General features: G+C 40.9%; 1 protein-coding gene and 1 long non-coding RNA gene across 4 annotated transcripts in view; both read left to right on the top strand.

The window, feature by feature from the left end:
• Window positions 1–10,320, top strand: part of MBD5 (methyl-CpG binding domain protein 5) — a 151,712-nt gene extending 141,392 nt beyond the window's left edge. For all 3 annotated transcript variants that reach the window (XM_044242517.1, XM_044242518.1, XM_044242516.1), the window contains 2 exons: window positions 6,689–6,764; window positions 9,722–10,320. In XM_044242517.1, coding sequence (XP_044098452.1) covers window positions 6,689–6,764; window positions 9,722–9,793 — 148 coding nt within the window. In that variant the 3' untranslated portion in view covers window positions 9,794–10,320. The remainder of the gene's footprint in view (window positions 1–6,688; window positions 6,765–9,721) is intronic.
• Window positions 10,321–15,193: 4,873 nt separating this feature from the next.
• On the top strand, window positions 15,194–19,088 carry LOC122901862. Its single transcript, XR_006383694.1, has 3 exons — window positions 15,194–15,405; window positions 15,760–15,945; window positions 18,959–19,088. It is a non-coding gene; the product is annotated as an uncharacterized LOC122901862 (long non-coding RNA).
• The last annotated feature ends 4,130 nt before the right edge of the window (window positions 19,089–23,218 follow it).

Genomic DNA, 23,218 nt, shown 5'->3' with positions numbered 1-23,218 from the left:
TGGTATTAATCAGTTTCTGAGAGGTAGTAAGTAATAAATAGCAATTTGAAATTATTTTTCTTCTAAGCTAGTTTACTAGTTATGGTGAATTTACATGGGTCCTAAGTGGCGTTATCTAAAGGAACTGTCATGAAACCATAAAATCAGAATGCGGGTTGGAGATGTAAAAGAAGGAACCAGGAGGCAAGTTTTAGTAAAAAACAGGCTTAGTTTTCATACTATTGCCTATGCAGACTGACTTGCCTTACAGATGCCCAATAGAATACTTTACATTTTGCATATGCTATTTAAAATCCATTATTTTATTCTCCCAATCACAAAATGAGCTAGAATTACTAAGCCCATGAATGGATGAGGACACTCAGACCCAAAGAGCTTAAATAATTAGTTGAAAGTCACATGAGTGACAAATGATCCATTGAACCCATTCATTCATTCATTCATTTATTCATTTATTCATTTAATCATTTAGTTATTCCCCAGTTTAAGGAGACTAATTGAGCAAAAATCTGTGCTGAGTCCCTGGAGATCACTGTTGAGCCAAGGAGACAGATCCAGAAACAATTAAAATGTTAAAATTGCGATGACAGCAATATGTATAGTATACTTGGGCATCATAGAGAAATGGCGTTAAAGTTGGGTACAGGAATACTTTCTAGAGGAGATATCTGAGCTAAGCCATACACACAGGATAGGTATTAGCCAGACGAAAGAAATAAGGACCAAGACGGCGTGGGGTGGGAGAGCGTTTAGAAGAGATCAGCAGTCCGATGATCTGATCAGCTTCAGACGGGAGGTTGTAAGAGGTGCAGCCAAGGCGTAAGCAGCAATCAGGTCAGGAAGAGCTTAGTGAGGGCCCAGATGCTCCTTTATCTTCCTGGAAGTGCCTGAGGGGACAGGTGCTTAGATTTTCACTTTAGATATCTCTGTATGGAGGATAAATTTTAGGGGAACTGTATTGGAGACAGGGACATTGTTTAGGAGGCCATGGCAGAAGTCAAGTGAGGATGAGGACTCAAACCAGAATGGGAGCGATGAGAATGGAGAAGGAGGAATGTACTGTAGAAATATTTAGAAGGTAAAATTCACAGAACGTCGTGGTGATTGATTGGAATATGGAGGGTAAACAATCAAAGAAACTTTCAGGGTTTTACCAAGGTGACTTGGTGTGTGGTAAAACCACTGATTGAAGTGGAGAATACGGCATGGGGGCAACTGTTAAGTCACATGGGGTGCGTATGGACTGTCTCTGACACTGGGAAGAAGCAGTATTTGACTATGTAAAAATGGCTGTGATCACACAGAGATCCTTTGGCCCCTTTGAACAGTGGGCCAGGGATTGAACCGCTTAGGCATTTGAACATTTGCTAGACATAATGAAGACGATGAGAAAAATCAAAAAGGAGGAAGAGAATGGGGGCAAGGGTGGGGGGCAGTAGAATAGGATGTTAGAAACCAAAAACCAAAAGCTTCTAGAATGATAAAATGATAAACAGCGGTCCCCTAACACAAGAACTGAGACATCTCCATTGGACCGGGCGATTTAAAGGCTATTGGCAACCTTAGTGAAAACAGTTTCCAATGAAGGAGAAGGTGTAAAAACAAAGTGGCCATGGTTGAAGAGCAAATAAATATGGAATAAAGAGAGCTGACATAAATTCGTTAGGCTTCTTCCTATCCTTAATATTAAAGTTCCTGAAAAATAACATGAAAATGACAAAGATTTGACTGCTTTTGTAGACAGAAGAAATGGAGGGAAGAAGCAACTGAAGAAGAAAGGCAGAATTTGGAATAAGATGGTTAAGAGGTTGGTTTGGGGCCTGAGTTCAAATCCTGTTTCCACCACTTTAGAGCTGTGTGCCATTGTGCATGTTGCTTAACCTCTCTGAGCCTAAATTCTTCATTCCTAAAATGGGTATGTTAATATCTACCTCTTAGCATTGTTATAATATAGATAATTTAAAAAGAGCCTCAACACAGGGGCACCTGGGTGGTTCAGTGAGTTAAAGCCCCTGCCTTCAGCTCAAGTCATGATCCCAGGACCCTGGGATCGAGCCCTGCATCAGGCTCTCTGCTCCGCAGGGAGCCTGCTTCCTCCTCTCTTTCTGCCTCCTTCTCTGCCTGCTTGTGATCTCTGTCAAATAAATAAATAAAATCTTTAAAAAAAAAAAAAAAGCCTCAGCACAGTATGTGGCACATGGTAAGTAGTTAGTAAACAGCTATTTTTATTATAAAGATACAGGTGAAGAAAACACAATTATGAGATATTTTTGCCAGTTGAAACATTCTACCACCCTATTTAGGTGCTTAGAATTTTATGTAGTCATTTTAATTTTCAATATTCTGCAATCAAACTGCATAATAAATATTTTTAAACTGATACACCTATTACAGCCTAATCACAAAAGAAATACTAACATATATGTATTGAGGTTATTACTTGGGGTCATTTTATACTTAAAAGAGAAAATAACTTCATTGAAGAAAAAATTCCATAGCTTTTAGATTTGTTATGATTTTCACTGAAATGAGGATCAAATCTTCTATCTATACATACATATAAACTTAAAAATTGATAATCTGATTTTTGTTAAGCTGGAAAGTGATAAAGTGATAAAATAAATCATACTTTCAATTTAAAACCAAGAAATTATACTTAGCATGTAAAATTTTCTTTTTAAAAAATATTTATTTATTTATTAGAGAGAGAGAGAGGAAGAGCACACATCTGCGAACACATGGAGGGGAGAGGCAGAAGGAGAGGGAGAAAATCCCAAGCAGACTTCCTGCTGAGCGTGGAGCCGAAAGTGTGGCTTGGTCCTACAACCCTGAGATCATGACCTTAGCCAAGACCAAGAGTTGGACGCTTAACCAACTGAGCCACCCAGTTCCCCCAGCATGTTAAATTTTCTTCAATCTTCATACTTTCTCCATGGATTAGGTTTCAGAATCTAAGATTCTTGACATTTATGTGTCACACAAATTTGTTCTGTTCTACGTGAAGTGAGTTGCTTTGATTCTAAACTGACAGTGTAGAGCAACATGCAATTTCTCCTTTCTTTCATTTCCTGTACCATTCACAGATGTGTACCTGCCTTTTTTCTCAATTAGTGAAGGTAAGGGTAATGTGTGATAATATAGATGGTGAAGAATAGAAGTGGCAATTATCTCCATTAATAACTAGAAATGTGATTATATGAACATCTATTGCTTAATCAAGTAGGTTTTAGAGTGTCCATTAGTAAAAATGTTTATTATTAAATGTCAGCAGGGAATCGAAAATAGTGGAAGAGACTCCACAGGGAGGCCCTTGGTACTGCAAGACTGAATTTTGACTAATTATTCATTTCATGAACTCATGGAAATTTTTCTTCCTTTTTTGAGTTCATTCTTCCCTTCCCTGACCAGTTAGTGTAAAAATTAGTCTGCAGCTTTAACACCTGGGAGCATCTCCTTTTACCTCTTGAATATCCTGATGCATTCAAGTAATTTCATGCCCCACCTCTCTGTATCTACTCTCTTTTCCACAAGTAGTCCTCTCTCCCTCTATTTACTACTTGAGTTTGTTAAAGGAAAAACACTATTAACTTAGCTTAAATTAATATAAGCTGTTTACAAGCAGTTTAAACACCTTGTTGAAGAATGAGATCACAAAGTCCTAAATTCTGTCTTTTCATTCAGCAAATAATATTGAATTATTTTTATTCTTTAATGGTGATATTATTGCAATTTTTCATAGGGAAAATTTTTTCATGGCTCTTTGAATTTATTATTTTTAAAAAATTATTTGTAGTTAAATATCCATCTTCTACATTACCAAATTAGAATCGGTTTTACCAGTTCTCCTAAAAAGTCATGAAGTATTGCATATAAACAGTTGTCATAATGCCTACCTCATAGGCTTGCTGTTAGGATTGAGATAATGTTTATGAAGATTTAACACAATTCTTGGCACATTGACTATTTTCAATAAATAGTAGCTATTTTTGCTATTAAGATAAAAGTGAGGGGCGCCTGGGTGGCTCAGTAGGTTAAAGCCTCTGCCTTCGGCTCAGGTTATGATCCCAGGGTCTTGGGATCAAGCCCCACTTTGGGCTCTCTGCTTGGCAGGGAGCCTGCTTCCTCCTCTCTCTCTGTCTGCCTCTCTGCCTGCTTATGATCTCTGTCTGTCAAATAAATAAATAAAATCTTTAAAAAAAAAGAGATAAAAGTGAGAAAACCAAAATTCTTTAATCGTTTTTCATAAAAATGTTTTACTTTCATTTTAGACATTGAGTACTTTAAGTAGTTTATTATAAGTCCTTAAGATATTATAATAAATATTCATAACATAAATATCTTTTGAAATGTATATTCATACTTTTAAACACAAAAGAAATAGTTAAGTTAAATCTATTTAACATATTACTCAAGGTTTAATATTGTTAGGCAACTAGGCAACATGTGATACTGTCAAGGCCTTTGCCAAACAGCCCATAAATGGGGCCCCAACCCAACCCCAACCAAGCTGACTGGACCTGCAGAGTCCTGGGATCAGACTGCACCCCTCCATCCCCACCTCAAGTAATTCAGAATCAGGCATAGCAAAATTTTCACTGGGAAAGCAACTCAGACTGACTGCACTAGATGTTCATGGTCCCTTAAAACTGGAATGGGTAGGTAAATAATAGAGTGTACAAATAGATTATAATATCAATTTGGACAGTGCTCAGTGCTTGGACAGTGATAAGGGAGAAAGAGCCAAGTTGCAGAATAGTATGTATACCATAACATACCTGATAGACATCTTTGTGTGTATATTAAAAAAACACACACATAAAAGACAATACCAGGTACTATTCATGGACATATAAAATATAAAAACAGAGTCACCTAGGTGTCTCAGTCAGTAAAGCATCTGCCTTTGGCTCAGGTCATGATCTCAGGGTCCAGGGACCAAGCCCTGAGTCAGGCTCCCTGCTCAGTGGGGAGTCTGCTTCTCCCTCTCACCTTGCCTCTCTGCTTGTGTTCTCCCTCAATCTCAAATAAATAAATAAAATAAAAAATATAAAAACTTACTAGAAAAATACACAACACAGTAGTCTTTGGGGAAGAGGTGAGGAGAGAATGGGACTAGGAATTGATGACAAATGGGAATTTCAGCCTTTTTTTTGGTAAAAAAGACTTAAAGGAAGTAGGTAATTTATTATCAGTTTATTCTTGGAAGTAGGTTTGTTAGGGGTTAATTTATTCTATGTACTTTTCTGCATTGTTTATATCTCTAAAAATAAGTGGGAAGAATGTAAAAGCTAGAAGCTGGCTTACAGGCCAGCAAAAGGTGAGAGGAAGGAGTTGGTGCCGTATTTCCCACATAATTTAGTTAAAAGCATTCCATTAACCTTTTTTTTTTTCAATTAAAATGACTTAAATTCATATATGTTTCCCAAAATATCGAGACATCGTGTTCGCTTTGGACAAAATTTATTAGTAAATATGTGGAGCATGCATGATGTTCCTGGCATTATACTCCTGGGGTGTACATAGAAACTAAGTGTGTGAATTGTCCAATCCAGAGTACGAAGGTAAAACCTGGTGGGGGCTAGGGCAAACCGAAAGGCCTCATGTAAAGGCTTTCCACTAAAGTTCAAATATGTTTTTAAACATGATGTGAGCCAAACTAAATGGGAATATGAGCCAAATTCCTCCATGACTGCAAATTTCCAATCTCCGTGTAGATGCTAAGGTGGGACTTAACTCTTGGAGAACCATGCTCACAGCCTATTCTGAAAAGGTTTATCTCTGCACCTTTTCTAGTAACTGCCGTGACAAGGGGAATGAAATGAATCACCTTAGTACTCAGAACAATTGGGTCATTATTTATACACACAAGAAAGGAAAAAATAAGTTACAGTAGACGAAGGGTGCAAAACTACAGAAGGAGTAAGATAATATGGATTTGCCTGATTTTAAGTAGTTAGTTCAACAACTTCCTATTGTTTCAATAGTGGCAGATGTACTGTTTTTTATTATTCGGACCACACGTGCATAATGCTGAGTAGCGAAAAAAATTCAGACGAGTGATAGATTCTCTGAGAGAGTTATTCTTTATCTGTTCAAATACTTACGTTATTTTAGTTTGGGGGAAAATGCGGTGGGCCCAGGCATGGAGGGAGCCTTGGGCATGACAAGCGAAGCTGTTGGCCACCCAGAACATGCAACGTGCGTACTCAGGCACACCGGATTCAGCCTTCACTTGCTCAACTCTGGAAGCCAGGACGCGCCAGAGACGGCAGAGGGAGCTCCCTAGTGGCCAGAGTCTGCAGTTCAGCCCTTCCACCCTTGGCGCGGCAAGACAAGCCAGAACAAGAGGCAATGCAGGGCAGGCTGGAATCCTGGAGGACAAGCTGCATCTGTGGGGACAAAGACCCATGGCCCAGTTTTCTTGCAAAAACATCAGACGGGGGAAGAAGCATGTGGTGGGGAAAGAATCCATTGTCCCCTCTCATGTGTTCCATTTTTTTTTTGTTGTTTAGTGACTTTATTATTAGTATTCAGTGGTGAGAATCCTGGAGCGTTTGTCATCTTTTTCAAATGTAAATATAAATTGACTTTCTCTGGTGGAATTGGTACTTCTGTTTTCTGAGTAGGGGATTAAATTGAGAGTGGTGTGTTATTTATTAATCTGGTGTGTTATTTTCATTAATTCCAGAAGTGGAAAGCTAAATAACCATTTAGAAGCTGCTATTCATGAGGCCATGAGTGAACTGGACAAAATGTCTGGGACCGTAAGTTAATTTATTTTTCCATTATACTGTGTTTCTTTGAAAATAAATTGTGTTGCACTTTTTGGTAAAGTCTCTTAAATATTGACAAGCAAGTCACGTAGCAATACTAAATTACTAAGCTCAAAAAAAGACTGATGTCAGAGAAGATTTAAAGTAATTTAAGACAAAAATAACCTACTAGTATTAACTATGTCTTTTTTCTGAGATAACTTTTGTTTTTCACACAAAACATACTTCCCAAATGTGAGCAGCAAAATATTCGAGTTTAAACCACAGGTTTCTGCATTTGACTCAGTAACAGTGGCCACTAGTGCTGCCTAAATAGTCAATAATGCAAATTTTGCTTTTTCCATAAAACAAAAAAAAGGGAAATTGAACAATAGGGTCAAGATCAAGAGCAGACAGAACTCTCATTTCCTTTCCACTGTTACCTAAGAAGGAAAATATTTGGCACAAAATCCCATTGTTAAATTATTGAACACTGTAACCTCTGGTTTTTGAGAGGTTGCGTCTATTCCTTCTTCACATTTTTACTGAACTGTTCATACAATAGTATTGAATGTGAGAAGTTTAATCATTGTCCTCTAATTCATGTATTGGCTCATGTAAACACTCAAAGTATAATTTTGGGAATTTCTTTAAAAAATGTAAATTATCTAAGGCTATTCAGCAATGAAAGCTAATTTCCTTTTTTCTATTCAACACTTTGTGTTAACAAGTTTATCTGGATCCTAACAACCCCTTCAGTGGCTACTGATTGACAGGTACAGGTTATAAATTCACAGAATGTTGGTGTTGGCATGGGCTGTAGAGATTTTGTGATCCAACCCATCCTTTTCCCAATGGATGAATTAAGACCCTAAGACAGTAAATGTCCTGATAGAATTTAGGAAAGTTCCAAAGCAGGAATTAGACATTTAAACGCCTTCTAAGACCAGGCAAATACTATGAGTAAGTAAAGTGGGTCAGGTGTGAGAAAAACAGCAACTCAAGGGGACTGAGAAGTGCCAACCAAGAGGTCAGGGTAGGCTGCCGTAAAGGGGCAACACGTAAAGGCATGGCTCACTTCAGTCTGGTGCTGGCTGGGGAAGGGCTTGCTGCACACAGTCATTCAGAGACTCGGGTTCTTCTTTCTCCATCTAGTGTCCACCACTCCCCAGAGCCTCAGAGTGCTCCTTCATGCCACTTCCATCCATCCAGCAGGTGGGAGAAGAGTATAAGCAAAGGGCTGCACTCCTGCTGATTTTCCTCTGGTCTGACCCCATCACGCGGCTTTCTTAACTCAAATGGACTAGGAAATGTAATATACGGTGTGCCTGTTCAGGAAGAAGAAAAAATGGGTTTGGTGAGCACCTTGCTGGTCTTTGCTGTGGGACGTTTTGGCCTTTGTGGCCAGTAGGCAGTCAGGACTGGTGGGAATTGTGGCAACCTGGAGTCCATGCTCTCTCCAGAAGGAGCTCCTTCTTCCACACTCCAGCAGATCTCAACTGTATGAGAAATTACGCCCGAGTTGCAAGCTCTTCCAGTTTTTCGTAAGACGCTAAAAGTCTGGAAGTAAAATCCCTCTCCTTTTTTTTTTTTAACCATTGACAGTGATTTTTTTTAAAACATTAAAGCATCATACAGCTAAACAAAATACCTTTACAGGACATATTTGGTCCACAGATTACCAAGACTTGTTTGCAGTCTTAAATAAAGTCTTCTTTCTTCAATTTTAACAAGTTTTCAGTTATGGCTCTTCACCAGAAACTAGTGGTTTTAAGAGATGTATATGGACAGGTTAGGAGGAAGAGACAGTTTGAGAAACTTATAAACATTAGTTTTCAAAATTTATTTCAAAGCTTTTTGCATTTGACTTTAATAGCATTGGCCTTTGCTGTTACCTAAACATTATTTCTTTTAATGTACAATTAAGCCAACTTGCAGTGGACCTTGAGAACTGATTGGGTACGTCTCCTAACTATGAGTTCTATGACATTATGATGGTAGCTTTGAAATTGGCTGTGGTGGAAGTCTTTACACCATGGAAATTGGCAAATGCTACAATAGGCTTGTGTCCTTCCACAGGGAGCAGGTTGTTAAGCATTAGCTATACCACTGCCTCGGGACTAGCCTGCATTTCCTGGGTCTTGACCTTGCCCTCTCCTATCTCCTACATACATACATTGTATGTAGCCACATACAATGTGGGGCACCAGATCACTTCCCTCGCACCTGTCCTCTGCCCCTCAGAGCCATACCTGCTCTCTGATATCTGGCAATCACGCCCTGCCATGTTCCTACTGTAGTGAGTAGGGCTGTGTATCAGGTTGATCTGATACACGGCCCTACTCACTACAGTTTCTGCATTAGCATATAAAGATGACTGGTACTACTCGCTCCTCCGAGACTATACAAGCTCAGATCTGCCAACAGATGGTAGTGGTATTCTCTTTTTCACTCCAAGTCTTCTCATGAATAAACTTCCTTGGGCTGAGCTATGCACGTGTTCTTACCATCTTTGACCCTTCTTAGTAGTTGTAAAATAAGTCGGGTGACGAAGGAAAGAAGAAAACATGTTTGGTATGTATTTTTCCACTTTTCTAGACTTTACTGAAATTGGTGATCTAGGGATCGCTAACAGGAAAGGCTTTATTTCGGTCTTAAATGGGCAGCAGGGGTAGCAACGGCACACTGCATTTCCCACACTTGATTTTCTCTGGTTCCTCCTTGGAGTCCCACTGTTTATCGGGTTCCAACAGTGTTGTTCTGAAGATCAGCTCCTAGGATTCCTCCTTCTCTGTAGTGACTGGGGACACACTGAGATCTGGGATCTTGACAGAAAATGTAAATGCCTTATATCAGTGATTGAAAAGGAAAGGTGGACTCTCTTTCCTCCCCCATTTCTTTGTCAGAAATCATATGGTGTTTGTACTTTCAACCTCTGTTGTTGTTTTTTTCCACCTCTTTATTTCCAGGTTCACCAAATCCCACAGGGAGACAGACAAATGAGACCCCCCAAACCCAAGAGGAGGAAGATCTCCAGATAACAGGGACTACTCCACCAATGCGCAGTGTTGAGTAAAGGAACGTGCACAGATAAATCTATCTATAGATAGGTATTGATATGGCCACTGTTATATCAGTATTTATACCACAGCAGATCGCTACCACCACCACAGGGTGCTAAAAGAAGCAGTGACACAGTATTTTTTTGAACAGGAAGGATAATGAAGGCTGGAAAACCAATCAAAATCCCTGACTGATGAGAGTGAGAAACGGTCAAGAGATTACTGAGAAACTTTTTCTATAATACTAAAATTGTGATTATAAGAAATGTCCAAATGTTTCCGAAGACTTTTCAGTGTTGTATATAGAAAATACAGAATTTCACGGTGATACCAGAAGTGTAAATATTGTACAATATTGTCATGTACAAGCGTACCTAATGCACACTCTATCTTTTATTGTACAAAGAAATAGTGTACAAAATTCTTTGGTTTCTATGGAGTACACCTACCAGAGACTACCAGTGTAAAGTGATAAATAAAAATACAACCTAAATGCTTTTCTATGATAATGTAACAGATGCTGTTTTTGTATTTAACAGCAAAGAAAAGGCATGATGATGTATTAGCTGAATGATGACATACACACTGCACACCACCGAGTGTCCATTTATATTGTCTGTTTGGAATGAACCTTGCCTGGCAGCACTGGACTCAATTTCGGGTGCCTAGGAAATCAAAACCTTGCCGATTTCTAAAGGGATGAGGGCTCACAGGTCTAAATTAAGAATTCAGAAACTGCAACCATTTGTTGCATATTTTTTTTACCTAAGTTTTAAAGTAGAATAGGTTTTATAAAAAAAAAATCTTAGATGGAATATTTTACTCAGTCATTTCTGTAGCTAACGTTTGATAGCCACCTACTGATCTAGCTAGCTTATGCTGCACCACCATTGACGCTCAGAGTGGGATTTGTTTGCAGATCGTACCTGACAATGTAAAACTCTCTGTTTCCATACATGGAGGCAAAAGCCCCACTTCGAAACCATTATCAGAGGTAAGGTTGATTATAATTCAGTTTTTTTGTAGTGGCAAGAAGAAATAGGAATCATCAAAGCAGGTTTCATAGCCATTCATCATATTACTCACACCGGAAGTGAAGGTGGCTTACAAAATTATTAGCAATGGTAATTTTTTATCAGTATTATGTAACATATCAGATTTATTTTATTTAAAGAATTATTTATACCATTAACAGATTCTTATATATATTAATGTGGCTGAAATGTGCAGGTTAAATCTATTAACCAAATTATTTATATTATATTAAGTAAGAAAAAAATGTGAAACAAATGTAGAGAGAAAATACTACATTACAAGTATACAAACCTAAAACTGTGAGCCATTGTAAAGTACAAGGTTATTAATAAGAAATGTAGCACAACATAATTTTCCGTCTTTTTTTCACAATTTTTGTGGTGGTGGTCTAACCCTATCTCCCATGCACTTGAGTGAAGTTTCCGGCCTCCAGCCTGACTTCCACTGATGGATTGTCAAAAGAAGGGGATCCATTATCCCTTTATTCTTAGAATCACCAGCCCCCCCCCCAAATCCTTCAACCCCCTCAAGGGCACTTGCTACTTTGTCCCCTAGCCTAGGGCTCACTCAACAGCTTAAAGCTCCAGTAACTGGGAGCCTTTCAATAGCAGGCTCTGGATCCCCAAATGCCCACCACCTTTGTTATCCCTCCTCTCTCATCCACCCCCGCCCCCACACTCAGTCCCACAATGTAGCAGAGTTCCAGTAACTCAGGAAAAAGGAGACCCAGGTCATTCTTCCAGCTGGTTTCTTGGGGCCACAGCACAGAGCACTCCACCCGGGCTCACTGGTGATAGTAACAGCTCTAGTTCTTCCCCCGGTCTCCTGTGTCTCCCTGTCCTTCCACTCCCACCCTCACCCCTACCCCCAAGCTTGATGGAATGCAACTGGCTACCCCAGGCTTCCTGGCCTGGAGGCGGGAGCCCTTCCTTCTGGGGGTAGGTTCATTGTGTCTTTTATGTAACTGTGGGATTGCCTGCCAGCCGTTCATGCCCTCACCCCAAGTCATCTTTTGTGTAGGTTAGTCGATACATCTTACGTGTTTGATCTGTTTAAACCAGAAACGTTCTCCTCCCCACCACCTGCTTTTCTACTGTCTCATCTACAGGCTGTTTTTAGTCCCAGGTAGACGCATATGTGTGTTTGTATGTTGCAGTGTCTGCATATGTGTGTGTGTCTGTGTGTGCGTGTTGATATGTAGAAGTTTTTTTAGCCCTTGCTGTCTGTCCTTAGACTGAGTTTGTGTCCACCAAGTCTTCTTTTAGATAGTTGAAGCTAATTAGGTGTGTGCTCCCCCACCAATGTGTACTTTACATCAGTAAGCCATGTAAAGTATGTTAGTGCCCATGATTTCACTGGTTGCTTACAGCTTTGATGTGGATCTAGGTGTTGTTGTTTTAGTCCACATGTTTCCCCCCCCCTCTCTTTTACAGTTCTATGGTTTTGTGTAAGCAGTTAATGTAAATATTGTTAGCATTACAGGTCATGCAGTGCTGTAACATTTTTTTAAATGTTGCACCTACTTTACAATTAAAAAATTGGTCACTCATACTTGAATTTTGCCCACAGAGCCATTTCTTTCTCTTTATATTGAAGCCAATTCATTTTTTAAAAATGAAGGCTAGCCCTTTTACATTATTACATTTTTTTATGCCCTAAAATAAGCAAACTCTTTTTTTTTCCCCCAACAAATCTGACAATGGAAATAATGAAAAATTTTTGCTCCTTTAGAGAACATAATATCCCTCTTGGAAAAGAAAATCTAATTTTATGTTGTGTCCTTTAACAGTCTTAGGAAGCACAAGGAGAATGAACTACACCTTTAAGAGTTTTTAAAGATTATTTCAAATGAATGAAAATTAATTGAGTGGCTCTTGTTTGATTTATCTCATTTATAGCATTAAAAGCTATCAGTGTTTTTATTTACTTAAAGGAATATTTTTGGTTTGTAGTTTTCAGTCTCATTGTGAGTGTAAATGCTTTAAGAATATGCATTCCTTGTGAGATCATGGGCCACTTTTAGTCTTGTATTTGGACCCTGACTTTGAGTTATTTGCTGTGTCTATTTTTCAAGTAAACACAATCCTTTTTTTTTTTTTTAACATAACACTGCAAAATTGTGGGAACAGCAGAGGGCTGATATTTTGCTTTCTGTAAGTTTTATGAAGATTCCCGACTGACTTATCCCAGGTGATTCCTTTTTCATTTCAGACCATGATAACACATTGTAGTTAACTTTGGTAATTTTCTCTGCAGTTTGCAACGTGTCCTTGTAAGTCACAAGCGGTTTTGCACTGAGATTTTAGAAATCTAAGATGCTTAAGATGCTGGTGACATTGCTCTTTCTGACAAGAAAGCCAAGATTCTAGACCTTACTGAAAATCTGATACCTTGTTTACTTTGCCCATTTATGCCCAAATGGTGTAACACGAGTCTCAAGACTTTTCAATGTAGCGTATAAAATGAGTTGTGCATTACTTGATTCATTTGGGGGCTATGAAAAAATAATATCAACCAGCCAGAACTGTAATGTTGAATTAATTCATCTTTTTCTTTCATTCACTCTATTTGCATTAGCCAAAGAGATAAGAACATTAGTAATTCATACGTGTAAACAACCCAGAAGTGAATAATAAATCAGTGAGCCAAAAAGCAATAAACAACTCAAGCATGGGAAATCCTGCTAACAGTGGGGAGTCTGATACAGAAAAATATATAAAAAGCATTATCTTCAAATATGAAAGATTAATTTGTATCTACTGTAAATATGTATTATCAGCCTTATCTGCTTTTATACACACTGTGTGTGTACCTCAGCGACCTTTTATAAACCGGAAAAATGGTTGATTTAATAATTTGTTATGTAAATACAAAGTTGTCTATAAATTGGAAAATTTGATGCCAGATGGCTTCACAATATACAAATGTGTTTTGTAACATCATGCCTTTATGGATTAAGTATAAATACACTGGATTGTCTGTGTAGAAGAGTAGCAGCTTACATTTCACCTGCCTTTCAAGTGGATATTTTTGTCCAAATGGTTATCTTCTTAGGAAACAAAAAAATGACCTGAACGTGTTCAATATGAAAAACAAATATGGTTTTGAATTCACCCAAAACTTTTCACACTCAAGGGTCTGTTCAATTCCATACTAAATGCCACTTACTAGATTTCTGTAGGAGATTCTTTGGTTCAGGACTGGGGTCTATCCAGTAAACCTCCCCAAATGGAATTATTCTACTTTAGAAAAAGGCTGTGCATCTTAATTTCTAAATCATAGGCTGGGGAAAAAAACACAGCCTTCATACTTCTTTTTGTTTTTATTTTATTTTTATAATATTTTATTTATTTATTTGACAGAGAGAGACACAGTGAGAGAGGGGAACACAAGCAGGGGAAGTGGGAGAGGGAAAAGCAGGCTTCCCTCAGAGCAAGGAGACCGATGTGGGGGTCAATCCCAGGACCCTGGGGTCATGACCTAAGCCCAGGGCAGATGCCTAATGACTAAGCCACCCAGTCGCCCCCTTTTCACCACTTTTTAATTTGTTTTTTTTTTTTTTTCTGCTTTGTTTCCACACATCTTGGAAAGCACTACACAGATCAACAGGGCCTAGTTCTTGTGCACGAAGGTGTCTACAGAGTGATCTCCAATGCAGGGCTTCTCAACCTAGCACTATTGACATTTTAGGTGAGATCATTCCCTGTTGTGGGGGTTGTCCTGTGCATTCTAGGGCCTTTGACAGCCTCCCTTGTCTCTACCCATCACATGCTAGTAGCATCCTTTCCAAATTGTGACAATCAAAAATGATGCTAGACATTGCCTAATGTCTCCTGGGCGGGGCGAGGGGAGAGGGACAGGGGTTAGGACGGGGGAGGGGACAAAGTGAGACTTGAAAACCACTGCCTTAATGGAATCAGTTAGGAAACATAAGCCTGTGTGAAATACTGGCATGTTTTGCATGCTGTAATCAACCGGAAACGGATTCCTAGATCAAAATCCAAAACAAATTCCAATCCAAAGTAGCACTTCTTAGCCCATCATTAAGGAAGAGAATCTGTTAGCTTCAGTTTCATTCTGAGCACATTTGACACTTTTGATCATGAGACCCAAGACAGTCATGTTTTGAGAAATCCCATGTAGAGCTTAGGAAAGTAATCTAAATATTCTTGTTTGGTTTACAAGAAGACTAATGGTCCCCTTCAGATGTGTATAAGGGGCTTCCATGATGAAAGTTTTCTCAACAATAGTACAGTTGCCTGCCTTGGGTCAAAATGAGGACTTTGGCTGCAGAGTACCATGCTATGTATATATTTCAATAGGTCTCGACAATAGCTGGTTCAGGTAGCAGTTTTTGCATGATCCTCCTGTAAGTTCTGGTGGAAGCAGTTCGGTAGATCTGGGAGATATCATTATCTATTCATTCATATAATAAATGTTCTTGAATTCCTCTCTATGCCACACCCAGTGCGCAGCTGTAGGGATACAGTGGTGCATAAGACAGACCCCATTTTCTGCACGGACAGAGCAGTCCAAGGAGCTGGCCAGTGGCACATGTAAGTACCGTAAAGGGTGATCAGGGCTGGGCTGGGAAGCACATGGCAGGCCCCTGACCTGGCTCAGTGAGGACCCAGGAAAGATGAATAAGATTCAGGCAGAGGAGAAGTGTATGACCTGGAAAAGGGTACGGGAGTGTGTTGCGGCGGAGAGAATGGCGTGTGTAAGGCCGGAGGCTGGCAGGAGCCCGAGAGAAGAACAGCCGAGGAGCAGCAGGTGGGGAGGCAGTGGGCAAGAAGAAAGGGGCTGTCTGGGGGTGCCTCGTCCAGACCCTGCTTCGGCAGCACAGTGGGGACGGGGAACGACCACAGGGTTTCTGGATGAGGTACGATAGGAGCGGGTCTGTGTTCCAGAAAGACTGTTCTGACTGCCGTGGAAAGAACGGGCTTTTGGAGTGAGACAACACGGAGCAGCATAGATCTCATTTGGAGTGCAGCATTTTTAAAAAGCACCTACATCCTCAAAAATTAAAAAACATTCTGGGTCCACCATAATTCTTGATACTACATTTGTTGAGCAAGTTCCATCATAGTCCTGAGGTACGTATATAAGTCTATGTGTGTAAATTCACTTTAATAATCCTAAATAAGTGCTGTTCAGCATGCTCACAGTTATTGCCGACAGCATCAGGTCCCTGTTCCCTTCCCACAAAGTCGTGCTGTATTGGCAGACAGGTAATGTTTCTCCTTTGATGCTCCGGGGCTGGGGAACTTTATAATCCCCAAGCATTAAAGTGTTATAAAGTGTGACAGTGTTAGAGAGTCAGGCCTGCTAGCCAAAGTGCACAGGTAAGTGTAGGTCAGGTATAGAATTTTGGCACACCAGCTGCCTCCTCCGCACCTCCACCAGGAAACAGGAAGCTGCCCGGGAGCCCAGGGGATGACAGGGGTGCCAGGAAGCACTGGGTGTTGAAAAAGCACCAGAAAGCGGACTACAGGGAGTTGGGGGCCGGGACAAGGCCATCTGGCTAAGGGGACCTCTGTCTCACAGCAGGGGAGACCCCAATGATCTTTCATCATCCATTCCAGCCCATTATTATGCACATATCCTTGAAAGTATCCCCAACCACATTAACCACCTCCTACATTCGATGAACATGAAACACAAGGGCTTTTTAAAACTAATTATCAGTTAAAAAAAGAAAATCACACAACAGAGGCCGTGCAATAGCAGGCATTCAATCCTATGATCCAGGGCCCAGCAAATAGCTGTTCCTCGAGCACGGGGTCTTGTACACAGGAGATGGCCCCTTGATAGAGAGGCAGCCCATTGTAACCTCTGCAAAGTGGCTCCTGGAGAGGAATCATCTACAGTCATATCTAGGCTGCGCTACTAACTCATTGAACTTTGGGTAAGTTATTTAAACTACTTCTGCTTAGCTTCATCTACAAAAGATGATAGTAGCACTCCCTCATGGGGTTGAGGCTGGAACGAGATAATGCAGACAAAGGTCTTAGTGCCTGGCTCAGAGCAGGCCCTCAGAAAATGGTCGTTGTTAAGCTGCTCCAGGAAAGATCTAGATCAGAAAAGGGAAATTCCTGCCAGGGAAAAGTGTCACACATAAGGAGGAATTGTATCTAGAGTTGCCGTGTCTCTCCAGGAAGTCCTTAAAGGTAGGAGAGTGGTATTTACCTGTCCGCGGCAGCTCTGTCCAAAGCAAACTGTGTCGTGGGGGCCTTTTCTGGCTCTTCCAGTCCAGCACGGAGCTTCTGGATCTTCTGCCCATGGTTTTTCTTAGATGGATTCGACTGTCCGGAATGCCATATGCAGACATGGACCTACAAAGTGTTCTTCTAATAAACTGGTCTGGAAAATGATGTCCCGGAGAACTGAACTGCATTGACAGTGGCATTCAGAGCAGAAACAGAACTTCTAACCCTCAGCCTCAGAGGGAAGTCAGGACCAGCTCCTCATATAAGTAGCTCAGGATATGAAGAGTTTAAACGACTTAAAATCCATCAAATCAGGGAAGGCAGAGCTTAGTACAGAGAAGGACATGTTTAATTTAAGAGACTGAAATCTGGGGTCCCAATTCTTAGCACTGACTCCATGATTTACGACAAATCACTACAAAGATCCTGGGGCCAGACTCCTGGGATGTGAAACCAGTTATTCAGGAGCTGTGTGACCTCAGGCAAATTATCTCCTGGGAAGCTTTAGTTTCATCATCTGAGAACTGAGGGATCATAGAATCATCAGTGTGCTTGAGGCTGAAATAAACCAATCTCTGTGAAGCTCTTAGAAAAGTGTCAGGCAACGAGTAAATACTAGGCAAGTCGTGATATTGTCATTACTGTTACTGCTAATAATAGGGGTTGAGCCTCACTCATTTCCTTCATCCACAGAGGGGAATGGCCAAGCCCTTACTTGTCTCAAAGGTAGATCCAGTCTTCTGTGGGGTAATCACTTACGAGGGTTCTGCTATTCACGTTTAACCACATATTTCTCTTCCCTGATTTAAACGTGGGTGCTCTTGAGAGGAGTAAGACTTTGAACCAAGCAAGGCTCAGGGATTTCCTAAAAGATCTGAGAATATAGAGGGTGGGAAGAAGGTGTTCATAATATCCTAGAGTTAGCAGTACTCGGAGAACTAATAAGAAAATGAAAAGAAATAATACAATGGGGCGTGCTTTCAAAAGCGGAAAGGAAAGAACAAATCATCTGAAGTGGTAGTGTTTTCAAGTGTTATTAGGAATTACTATTTATTTTAAAATGGAAAGTTTAGGTCTAAATATTGTACCTTGACTTTTCAGTCTATGAATTCTTAGTTATATCTTGTTAAAAGAAGGGGTAGAATTTTTAAACACGGAGTAGATTCAGCTAAATGCTTAGGTCCCAGGGGCAGGGCCACTTTGGGGTTTCCAGTCTGTTCAGCATCCTGGGCTGCTGCAGAAAAATGCATGTGGGAAAGGGCCCAGGGGGACTAGTTGCCAGGGGCTTTGGTCCCTAGACTGTGACTGAATCCCCCCAGAACATAGTTTTTCCCTGCCAAGTTAATCTTATATAGCTTTCATGATGAGAGAAGATATCCTTAGGAAATCTTCTGTGACCTTTTACAGGCTCTGTCCCTCTTTTCCAATCAAATACAGATTATCTAGAATCAATAAGCTCCTTCAAATTTCAAAACAAGCATGGAGTTTCAGGAGCCTGCGGTGTCAAGCTGAGTCTCACTGTTCTGGTTTTTTTTTTTAAGATTTTATTTATTTATTAGACACAGAGAGAGAGAGAGAGATCACAAGTAGGCAGAGAGGCAGGCAGAGAGAGAGAGGGGCTGAGCAGAGAGCCCAATACGGGGCTCGATCCCAGGACCCTGAGATCATGACCTGAGCAGAAGGCAGAGGCTTAACCCACTGATCCACCCAGGCACCCCTCACTGTTCTGGTTTATATGGCAAAGAATGGGAAGCAAACATTCACAGGGGCTGGAAAAGAAAGCATGCAAAAAACTGGAGTAGAGAAATGCACTGGGCTCGCTCTGGGTAAGCTGTTGGTCTGAGCAAGAGCCACCAATGGCAAGGGAGAAATTTCCCTCCCCTTTCTCTTTGCTTTCCAGCTCTTCCCAAATGTCCGAAGCAATCACAGAGCAGGAGGGGCATCCTGGGAGGAGAGAAAGTGTGTACATTGTGCTCTGTGCTTCACAAGGCAACCAGGTCAGCCGGAAGAGATCAGGCCATGATGACTGCCATCACGAGGAGCTCCTAGCTTTCTGAGTGGAGAACTAAATACCAGAAAGGTGTGGTTCCTTCCTCAAAGAATAGATTTCCTTGTTGTGAAGCAGTGATTTCCAAACTTTGAGGACATACTATATACAAATGTGTGTGTGTCTGTGTGTTCTATGTGTACTACTGAATTAACTATCTATGTGTATTATAAAAACACACAAAATAGAAATTAAGAAAGACTGAGATGAACTGAACAGAAATAGAAATCTTTCTTTCTCCCTCTCTCCCTCTAGTGAATTTTCCTACATGGTGACTGGGGTGTGAACATCCTCCTTCCGAGATTACCCTAAGTGGCAAATACTGGGTGGTCAAAATATGTTGCTTCAGTGAACAAAAGGCAGTGATGGAACTGAACCATCACAAGAAGCTCCTGGAGGGGGACCCAGTTTCTCGTACTTAACTTTCTATGCTCAATTCTACTTTACTGGAAAAGGAAAGAAAGCCTTCCTGGGTATCTGATAACTAACGTGGAATCCAGGTTTATATTAGGTTATATGAATAACCTCAATCTTTCTGTAAGTTCCAAGTGTCTAATAAATATGTCTTTTGGGATGTGAGACAATGTCACTGCCCAATTCTGTCACCTGCTCAGGAGAGTTGCTGACCCAGTGTGCAAGGGCCTGACTGGAGGCCCAGCGCTGCCTGCGCCACTCCTGGCAGGGTGAGAGGGCACAGCCGTGCTCACAGAGCTGGGTCAGGCACTCTCACTATGCATGTGCATGTGTACTCCATGCAGTCCCAGTCTCGGAAACGTTCTGGGGCTTTCTCAACAAGTAGCCAAGCTGTGTAGTTCTAGGCAGCTCATTCATAAGATTATGACATTGTGGGAAAGGAGCTCAATTGGGTTCTAGTCTCAGCTCTGCTCTGTGACCTTGGGCAAGTGCCTTAATGTCTTTCGACCTCAGGTTTCTCATCTGTCCTGGGGGGAGCTGGTATCACACCATCTGCCCCACAGGGTTATCACCTATGCAGGAATTTTGAGAATAACAAAACATTGTACAAATGAAGCCATAAAGTATTCAGATCCATGTGTTAAGGTCTTTCCAAGGCATAAAGACAAACTTTTCCTACAAGTTTTGGAGCTGACTATCCTGTGGAACTTTCTCTTAAGGAGCCCAGCTCAGAGGGAAATTGGCTCCTGGTGGATTTCTCATCTGAACTCAGAGCCCTAGAGGCTTTATAAGCCTAAAGAATGAACCAAGTGGACTACAGTGACTTCAAAAAATGTGGATACATTTCCATACTCCCAGATAATGCCAAAATTTCCAAGAGATGTAATTTTTTTTTTGTTCGTCCATTCCGCAAATATTTTCAGAACATCTTACCTCTGAGATAAAGTTAAAAAGCCCCCTCCCTCAAGTGCTCCTATGCCAGTGAATGAGGAAGGCATGTAAACAATCATTGCCATAACTGACAAAACCCACTGCAACATGTGAATTATGAAGAGCTTTGGAATACGGGAAGATTTAAATTTGGGGGAATCAGATTAAGTGACGTATGGAAGAGTAGAAATTCAGGCATTGCCAGCAGGAGTGAAAGACATCAAGAGAGAGGGAATGAAGGGAAGACCAGGAGTTGGGTGAAGGATGGAAAGAGGTAGGGAACAACATGATTTTCTGGGAGCTGTAATGCACTCAGTAAGTCTTGACTTAATTTCCAGGAAGAAGAGAGGGAGACAATAAGCCCAGAAAGTAGGCAGAAGCCAGCTCATGGTGGAAGTGGGACACTGGCAGATCTTCTAGGCTAGCAGTACCTGAAAAGCTACTTGAAACATTTTATATCAGATTAGCAACAACCATTTATCTGTACACATATGAACAAATATTTTTATTTATTATGCATTTAGCATGCTAGCACTCCTCTAAGATACCAGAGTCAGTGGACTACCATGTTCCTATCCTCATAAAGTGTATGCCGAGGGTCAAAGACAGACACCAAAAAATTATTAAAGTGTAATGAGTGTTAAGATGGCCATAGTATTCTATGCCACCATATCATGTTGTTCAGAGAGGTCACTCTGACCACAGGATAGGTCAGATAATTTTTCCTATCCTCCTGGAAAAATACCAACAGCTCAAGTTTTCTCCACTGACCTCAAGGTATAAACCCAGCTGCTCTCTGAGATGCTCAGTCAAGTTATCATTGACCCTCCGAATTAAGGCATGGGGAATGGCCTGGTTAAGGTCAGCAACTTAAGGTTCTGTGTCAGAACCCAGAGCCATAAGGTCAGAATCAAAAGCTTATACTGTGCTCTCAGCTGTGTTCCTGTTTGCCCATGTGACCTTGGGCAAGTCACACCATTCACTGGGTTTAATAATTTTAAGGAGAATAATAAAGTTCTTCTCAGATTAATGTTCCAAGACTCTATGAAAGAGGGCTGGTAATTGGAATGTTCTAGTGAATTCGTGTTTACAAAGGCTAGGGCTGTCTGTGTTAATCTTTGTAAGATCTACCCACCCATGGACCGATAATGAGGAGACAATTTCTTAAAGTACTTTCTCTCTCTTTTTTTAATTTTAATTTCACTTTTTAATTTAAGTTTTTATTTTGAAGCACTTTTCCATACTACTTGACCCCCAACACAGCCCTGCACGTCACACTGTCCTTTTTGTTGGACAGAATTAAATCAAACAGATGGGGTTGCAAGGAACAATCCAACCGATGTGTACATGTTGTCCTTATACCTCACAGTAGGCTATTAGCTCCCTCAGACTAGATTTTGCCCTTCTCTTTTTTCACTCCAAAAGATTGTATGAGGCACATCTCCGGAGGCACGAAGATAATGCTTTCTCCAGGACCAGAATAGCAAGCTACATAGGATGAGCTTTGATGGGCACCATAGCCCTTACCTCCCCATCCTCAGTGTCTGTAATTTCCATGGCCAAGATTAACACATCCCCATGAGTTCAAAGAAATGACATGACAGCCTGATAATTGTGGCAAGGATGAAAGGTAAGTTGAGGGTGGAGTATTCCAGCACTGCATTCTGTCATTCCCAGGAAAAAAATGGTGGTGTACTTGTCAACATGCCTAAAAACGATGCCACTTAGAGGATGACACGTAACTCGTGTGTTGTTCTACATCTATGAAACTCATACAGTTTTCAAGCTGGGAGAGAAGACATAAAGGACATAAATGGCATCACCTGTCAAGACTCACTACCACTATGTACACATCACCTGTGCGTGCCTACCCTGACCTCAGCTAGATGGCTATCAATTGATATCTGGGTTGTAGTCAAACAGTGCCTGAGGAGTCATGATGAAGGCTTCTCCTTCACATGTTCAGTGGCTGATTGATCCTGGCCATCAGCTGGAACCTCCACTGGGGCTGTTGGCCAGAACATTTATGTGTGAATTCTCTGTGGTCTGGGCTTCCTCACAGCATTGTGTCTGGCTTCCAAGAGCAAATGTCTCAAGACACAATAGAAAGAGCCAGGTGGAAGTTGTATTGCCTTTTCTTTTCTTTCTTTTTTTTTTTTTTTTAAGATTTTTATTCATTTATTTGACAGAGAGAGAGATCACAAGTAGGCAGAGAGGCAGGCAGAGGAAGTGGGGGTGGGGGAAGCAGGCTCCCTGCTGAGCAGAGACAACCCCCCCCCATGCGGGGCTTGATCCCAGGACCCTGAGATCATGACCTGAACTGAAGGCAGAGGCTTAACCCACTGAGCCACCCAGGCGCCCCTATATTGCCTTTTCTAACCAAGCCTCCAAAGTCACGTGTCGTTGCTTCTGCCTAATTTAACTGGTTAGAAACAAGTCCCTTAAGCCAGCCCATATTCTTGAAAAGGGAAATTCGACTGCCTTTCTTGACAGAGTGACAAATATTGGCAGACACATTTAAAACTACTACATAAGTTTGGAACAAATTATGTGATTGGAACATATTCTCCTTGCTCTGTAAGTATTGCTAAGATAAAAATAATTGCTAATGTTTTTGGAGCACTTGTCATGTGCCAGGAAGAATGCAAAGCACTCTCCATGATGTGAGTTACATGACAATCCATCTCCACTTCTGTGAGATGGGTACTCTTGTGTCCGCATTTCATCGTTCTAGAATCTAAAACTTGAAGGTCCTAGGTCATTTGTCCG

Source organism: Neovison vison, chromosome 3 (assembly GCF_020171115.1).
Source record: "Neovison vison isolate M4711 chromosome 3, ASM_NN_V1, whole genome shotgun sequence".
In the NCBI taxonomy this organism is placed as follows: Eukaryota; Metazoa; Chordata; class Mammalia; order Carnivora; family Mustelidae; genus Neogale; species Neogale vison.
The sequence above is the reverse complement of the archived record's forward strand: the minus strand, read 5'-3'. Positions and strand labels throughout refer to the sequence as shown.